The sequence below is a fragment of the Penaeus chinensis genome, chromosome 8, assembly GCF_019202785.1.
Source record: "Penaeus chinensis breed Huanghai No. 1 chromosome 8, ASM1920278v2, whole genome shotgun sequence".
NCBI lineage: Eukaryota > Metazoa > Arthropoda > Malacostraca > Decapoda > Penaeidae > Penaeus > Penaeus chinensis.
The window spans coordinates 37,709,663-37,717,162 of record NC_061826.1 but is presented as its reverse complement, the minus strand read 5'-3'; the positions used below and the strand labels follow the sequence as shown (position 1 = coordinate 37,717,162).

Below are 7,500 nucleotides of genomic sequence, written 5' to 3'. Positions count from 1 at the left end.
GCTCACTCACGCTCACTCACACTCACTCACGCTCTCTCACACTCACTCATACTCTCTCATACTCACTCTCTCACACTTACTCACACTCACTCTCTCATACTCACTCTCTCATACTCACTCTCTCATACTCACTCTCTCATTCTCACTCTCTCATACTCACTCTCTCACACTCACTCACACTCACTCTCTCACGCTCACTCTCTCACACTCACTCTCTCACTCTCTCTCACTCTCTCTCACTCTCTCACTCTCTCTCTCTCTCTCTCTCTCTCTCTCTCTCTCTCTCTCTCTCTCTCTCTCTCTCTCTCTCTCTCTCTCTCTCTCTCACTGTTCTCTCTCTCACTGTTCTCTCTCTCACTGTTCTCTCTCTCTCTCTCTCTCACTTCTCTCTCTCTCTCTCTCTCTCTCTCTCTCTCTCTCTCTCTCTCTCTCTCTCTCTCTCTCTCTCTCTCTCTCTCTCACTCACTCTCACTCACTCACTCACTCACTCACTCACTCACTCACTCACTCACTCACTCACTCACTCTCTCTCTCTCTCTCTCTCTCTCTCTCTCTCTCTCTCTCTCTCTCTCTCATTTCATGTTTTCTTACTCTTACCTTTGTTGTTTTGTTTACAATTCTCCTGCAGACATGCACAGTCACTCACATATCCACACACTTTCTTACACATGCAAATGTACCAGTAAGGAAATAATGGTGCACGGAAACAGAAATATAGAAATACATGTATTTTACGCTGAACTTCTCTCAAGCATAGAATTTTAATATGTATCACTGATATAGTCCATGTTCCAAGTAAGTCGATATGAAAATTCCACTCCTATGCTCATTTATTCTCCTTGTGGCATATTTTGATATATATCCAACGCTCAAAGACTGAAATATTTTGTTCCGTATTTCCAGCAGGTGCTGAGAAGGCGTGTTTACCTTTTCATCTGATATATATTGTATAGAGTTTGATTTAACAGGTTTTACTTCTCTTTGGATAATTAGCTATTGTGTCTTTGTAGGGATATCTGTAGATTGTATTTGACTAATGTAGGAGGTTGATAGAGACTGACTCTGTAGTTAAATAGAGGTATAGATGTTTATATGTGCGGCAGTACTTTCAGTTTCATTGTTGTATGTGATTACAATTGTGTGAGTGTTAGTCACAGCTAGTAAAAAATAAAAAATAAAGAAATAAAATAATTAATTGATTAAAAATGTACATCTGTGTATGACCAAATGTGTTATTATATAATATAGACTTCTGCTGCCTCGTGTGTAAATGAGATTGCGTGTGTGAATGTGTATGTGGGTGTGCATTTGTGTGTATGTTTATAGCTTTGTATGTTGGAGTATGTGTTTAGCCCCAATGTCTTGTTTAATACAGATTTTTACTGTCTTATGTTTATGAGTGAGAGTGCATGTATGCTCATGCGAGCATGCTTACATGCATGCGTGGGTGTTTGTGTGTGTGAGTGTGTGTGAGTGCTTTTATTTGTTTGTTTGCTTATTTGTGTTATACAATGTGAATGCAAGTGTGAGTAAAAGTTTAGGTGGTTTTATGTATGAATATATATGTATATATTTTTATATGAACCCTGTTTCAATGTGTTCATATAAATAGTGAATGTCAGTGTACATTATCATTCCAGCTTATAATTTCTCCTTTGAATTTTTAGATTCTTATTATGTCATTTCAGGAAAACCTAATGTCGAGACTCTATTTATTACAGCAATCATTACCATTGTCTAGCTGAGGGTAGCAGAATCTGGCAGCATCTGTGAGTTGAAATGAAGTCTTTTGTGCTTGATGTTCATGCAAATTACACTTTCAGGAGCTTTTCTACCTCTTTGGTGTATGCATCATTAAAAATGCTTGTCTGACCCTGCTTGCTGCTGCATGGATGCATTTCTCTGTTGTTGTTTTTTTGATTTAGTAGGTTAGATGCTTGACCTTATGTGTTATGATAATGCATTAAAACTTTATCTCAAATTACATTGCATGAAGAAAAAGGGAACATATAATAAGCAGAGTTCAGATTTTTTTTATATACAGTTTTATATAGTGAGGCAAACAAAAAATAAATATTTTCATTGTATATCTTGTACACTCACAAGTACAAGCATAAGCACAAGCACAAGTACAAACACAAGTCATACGCAAAAAGACTTATACATTGATATAGGTGTTGCAGTCATAATTGATGAGTGTGCTAGGATGATGTTTGCAATATTTGCATATATATATATATATATATATATATATATATATATATATATATGTATATATGTATATGTACATATCTATATATCTATATCCACCTATCTATGTGTGTGTGCGTGCGTGCGTGCGTGCGTGTGTGCATGTGTGTGTGTGTGTGTGTGTGTGTGTGTGTGTGTGTGTGTGTGTGTGTGTGTGTGTGTGTGTGTGTGTGTGTGTGTGTGTGTGTGTGTGCGTGTGTGTGTGATAACATCACAAAAACTGAAAAAGTAACAATAGTCAAGAACTATGTTTAAAGTTCCCTTATTCTTATGCATGTGAATTTCTGGTTTATGAGTTTTCTCCTATCTCTTTTTGTCTCTTGCTTGTGTGGAATTCAGCCTATAGCAGCTTTTCTTTGCCTTTAATATTAATCTGTGCACTATGTACCATTGATATCATTTGATTTGTGATTTTTTTTATGCATACTTTGAAGGTATTGTTTCAATAACATGTTATTTATGTAGCTATATGCAGACTTCACTCTTCCCCAGTCTGGAATGAGATCCATTGGCAGTCAAGTGTTTTTGTAAAATTTATTTGGCATGTGATGGTGTCATGTGTATATTCTCTTTGATCATCCTGTTCTCTTGATTTACACCTGCTTTTAGTACCTGTATGTGCGGCCCCCTCTGTTTGGTCACAACATCAACAACAACAACAACAACAACAACAATAATAATATCCACAACAGCAATAATAACAACAATAGCAATTGTGGGACTGGTGGTGGTGGTCATTGTGGTGGTGGTGGTGGTGGTGGAGGAAGCAACATTGTCACTGCATTCTGTCAGATGGTTGTAGCGCCCATTACATCAACATCTCACTTTTCAAATCCACAGCACTTTCAACCACTCCTTGCCCAAGCTGCACCATTTTCCAATCCTCCACCCCCTCCCACCCTTTCTCTTTCACAGCAAGTCCCTCACCAGAATAATTTTCATCCCAATACCACACCATCAGCACTTCAAACATTACATGTTCATGTCCCACAGGGAGGCCCCTACACACATCCACAACACCCACAACAGTTGTCATCTTCGTTCCTCCATCCCCCATATCAGGGCCACCACCACCACCCCAACCACAACCATAACCATAGCCACAGTCAAAACCACAACCACATGCAACAACACCAACATCAACAACAGCAACAAGTTCAGCATCATCAGCATACACATCCACATCCATACGCGCACCCACACCCACACCAACACCCTCCTCCACCTCCACACTCACATCCACACCAACATCCACACCCTCACACACACCTTCACCCACACTCACATTCACACACACACTTACACATGCACCCACACCTTCAGCACCAGACACCTCAGAGCCACCTACAGCATCAACAGAACACAGGAGCCAGCCATTTAGGTCCCATGCACATTCCTCCTCCTAGTCATTCTCCTGCCAGCACTCCACCTACATATTCTCCGACACACATACACTCAGCTCATGCCATGAGGAATACTTCAACACCGCCACCAGTTCCTCCCACACCCTTGACAAATATACTCCCACCTCAAGGTAATATACACTCTCATCCACCTGCACAGCAAGCCCTCCACCATCATCCCCTAAGTGTACCTCCCTCCCACTGTAACTCCTCAAATATGCCAAATGCCCATCACCCCCCAGTGTCCAGCTCCTCCCCCTTGCACCACTCGCCGCAGAATGTTCAACCCACCCACCCCAGTGCCACTACCCCTCCTCCTCCCCCTCCCATTCACAACCCTCAGTATAAGCCAGCTCATCACCACCACCATCACAGCATAAGCCACCACCACGGACAAAGCCACCATGCTCCCACCAACGGGCGCGTGTCATTCTCAAGGCCCGTCGTCAAGCCTCCCCCTCTGGTCCTGGCAAGACAGGTCTGTGGAATATTGTGCTGGTCATAGTATTGTATTTCTTAACTGGTGGGGATGATGGTTCATGTACCACAATTAAATGAAATTAAATGTATCTTTAGTGACCCCTTTTCTGTTTTACAAGTAGTTTCTCCATGATATGCATGTTTGTGAGTAGTTGTGATATTAGGTAAGTAGTTTGGCTTGCAAGTTCACAACATAGTTGATTCTTATTATTTTGTATTTTTGTGTTCCTGGTTGACTAGGAAATGTATTATTTTTGCTCAAATCACTGATTGCATATATATGTATATGCAATCACTGCAAAATATGTTTTCTTGAGACACTTTATTAACCCAGTAATTGCACGGTTTCTTTTTTTTCTCTTTTTTTTTCTTTTTCTTTTTTTTTCTTATTTTTATTTCATGTGCAGTGTAATGGGGAGACCTGCTGTCCCTGTCATGTGGAGCAGTAAATTTTGTTCCAATATAACTTTGTTTTGACTTTACCATGATTTGTTCAACATTGCTGTTGCTTGAATCATCCACTGTTTGCTTTGTGTAGAAGCAATATGTAACAATAATGATTAAAAAAAAAAAAAAAAAAAAAGCAAAAACTTTCTCACTATATGATGTATGCTGCAACTACACACTCGCCATCATGTGATATGTGTCGCAGTTATCGGGTTAAGAGGTAAAAGATTCTATCTTCTTTACTGACATGAGTGATTTGCATGTTTATTTACAGATGCCTACCCTTATAGATACTATTATACATATCTAACTGCATATAATCATGCATTTGGCACAGTACGTATTTTCTATAAATAAATACGTTTTAGAATATTGATTAGAGACGATTGTTTTTTTTAATTCCTCCTAATTCCTTTATTTTTTTTTCTCTCTCAAGATACAGCATTTCCAAAGATGCTCACATGTACATCAGCATGCTTGCACCATGTATTTTGCACGTAGCATTCTCGCATACAATGTAACACTTCTTCCAGCTCTTCCATAGAGGAAGTCGATCATTAATAGTGTATTGTTTTGCATGTTTGTAAGTATTTGCATGATTATCTCTGGCAGGAAACTTAAAAAGTAACTGGAAATTCAGTCTAGAAATAGCTGTGGATAATTGGTTTGATGTTTTTTTTTTTTTTTTTTTTTTTTGTATAATTGGTAATCAGTTTGAAACTTAGGTAAATCATTGCTGAAAAGTAAAAGGTAAGTATTGTTTGGTGTTCCTTATTGCATAAAACAACATTAAAGCCTTTTATATGGTATATGTAGGTCATCATTTTCTATCTGATCAAGTTGACAGACACATAATTGATACTATCAGTGTAATCCACTTTCAACTTGTTTAAAACATTTAAGAGCCATTACTTTCAAGAAAAAATTGTGAAAACTATAGCCACATTTTTCTCATGCCAAATCTTGAGTCATGCTTGGTAATGGCTCGATTATTATGGTTTTGATGCTGAAAATCTTGAGCCTGGGCTGGATGACATAACAACTACACCTGGCTGTAACCAAGCTGCCTGTCTCGGAATATCAAGATCAAATGGGATGTCAAAATGCAGCAAAAATAGATGGTATATCTGTGGAATTGAGACTTGCTTTATGCTTCAACTTGTGTAATTGAACTTTTTGATGAAATTTTAGGACAAGCATATATTCACAGGTGAATGTAATGGGGTTAGAAAGGCTGTAGAAATGCATATATTTTCAACATGAGTGCTTTAAAAAAGACCATCTTAATGTATAAAAGTGGATGTGAGACTAATATATTTGCAATAAAATTGCCATGCTTATCAGAGGCTCATACATCTGGTGGCACCAGCAGTTGTGGAACATACAATTTTTATAATTGAGAGTACCCTCTGATAGGGACTACCAGGGATAAACATACTTAGAATGCAGTGTTACCTTTCTGGATTTTAGTAAATCCTGTGTTTGCTCTCTGTTTATAGTTTCTGTTTATCATTTTATACTTTAAGTTGATAAAATGACAGTATTCATATATGCTTAATTATGTTTGGTTAAAGGCTGTGTACTTCATCTTGTTACCCTGCCTTTAATGTAATATTTGCTAATATTGAAAAGTCACAATGATAAACTCTGAAGTTTTATCTCATCAGTTATTTGTTGGTAATTGTTTACCACTTATATGACAGTGGTATTAGCCAGTCATTTTAAGATTACATGCATAATTATAACTGACAATATGATGTTTCAAATTATTAATAAGTTTGTTTTCCTTCTATTTAAGCCCCTGTAAATGCTATTGCTGCAGAATTTTGCTTGGAAGTAAGCACAGAAGTAACTGACTTGTTTTGTAATTTCTTACAGAGGCTCTCAAGCATTGAACTTCCTGATGTCCTCACCCCTGAACCTCCTCAACTTGCAGCCACACGAAACAATTTCATAATTCACTTCAAGTGAACCATGCTGAAGGTGGAGGAATGTGCTGTGATGTGCAGTGGAAAAGGAAAATGAGGAACATTTAAAGGTTGATGAATTAACGGATGATACATCACACATTTTTTTAGAGTGATACATTCAGTGGGAAAGATTATTATTGCCCAAGTAACTCTTTGGTTCATTCTAGGAGCCTGAAATCAGATGTTGGCAGTTTAAGTGGTTATATCCGAGCCTTGGTAAATGAGTAAGGGTACGAGGAATGAAAAGGTCGTCTGCATCTGTTGACTTGGTCTTGTCTCATTCAAGGAGGATTTTTATTTTATTTTCTTTTGGCAAAAGTTACACATTTGGTTCTTTTATACTATATATAGATATACTTCCTTTACCAATATGTATGTTCCTCCAAGTGGAACATAACTTTTCTCCGACCTTTGTTTTTAATGACTTTTCATCATATATTAATTCATTCACAAATGAAATTGTAACCAGAAGTCTTTAAGTAGTGGTTCTGATTGTAACCTGAAATTGTGCCCAACAATATGATCATGCTTTCAGAGACTTAAGCTTGATGGTTTAGTGGTTGAATGTTGGTATCACAATGGGACAAAAGTGCAAAAAAATGAGAAATAGATAGATAAAATGGTAAAAAAACAACAAAAACAAAAACAAAAAAACAGCTTGAATGAGGAGCTGGGACATTAGTAAAAGGCATCATATGCCTATTTGTATAAATAAGAAAGTACTGTAACTAATTGGTAGTGAATTTCTAAAGGCAAAGGACATAGCAGTTAATATCAGGGTTAATATATCTATTTTTTCTGGGATTTTTCATTTTATTATAAGATACAGATCTTATTTTCACTGCTATAAATTCACCATGCCACCTGCTAGTGCTCAAGATCATGATATTGATAATTAACACAGTGATGTTGAATACTAAGTATTTGATGAGGTAATTGACCTTGATGGT

At 37.5% G+C, this 7,500-nt stretch overlaps 2 protein-coding genes across 5 annotated transcripts in view; both read left to right on the top strand.

Moving 5' to 3' along the window:
* LOC125027971 (poly(A) polymerase type 3-like) overlaps window positions 1-7,403 on the top strand; it is a 28,009-nt gene extending 20,606 nt beyond the window's left edge. For all 4 annotated transcript variants that reach the window (XM_047617182.1, XM_047617178.1, XM_047617179.1 and 1 more), the window contains 2 exons: window positions 1,722-1,769; window positions 6,459-7,403. In XM_047617182.1, the coding sequence (XP_047473138.1) occupies window positions 1,722-1,745 (24 nt within the window). In that variant the 3' untranslated portion in view covers window positions 1,746-1,769; window positions 6,459-7,403. The remainder of the gene's footprint in view (window positions 1-1,721; window positions 1,770-6,458) is intronic.
* LOC125027878 (extensin-like) lies at window positions 3,556-6,551 on the top strand. Its single transcript, XM_047617010.1, has 3 exons — window positions 3,556-3,784; window positions 3,896-4,131; window positions 6,459-6,551. Exons 1-3 carry the CDS (start codon window positions 3,556-3,558, stop codon window positions 6,549-6,551), a joined length of 558 nt encoding a protein of 185 aa, XP_047472966.1.
* Window positions 7,404-7,500: the final 97 nt, after the last annotated feature.

Excerpts from the sequence above, each read along its gene's own strand:
- LOC125027878 (XM_047617010.1), top strand. The coding sequence starts at position 3,556 with ATGCACCCACACCTTCAGCACCAGACACCTCAGAGCCACCTACAGCAT. Across the intron at positions 3,785-3,895 it reads AAATATACTCCCACCTCAAG|TGTCCAGCTCCTCCCCCTTG; the intron begins GTAATATACACT and ends ATCACCCCCCAG. Across the intron at positions 4,132-6,458 it reads CTCTGGTCCTGGCAAGACAG|AGGCTCTCAAGCATTGAACT; the intron begins GTCTGTGGAATA and ends AATTTCTTACAG.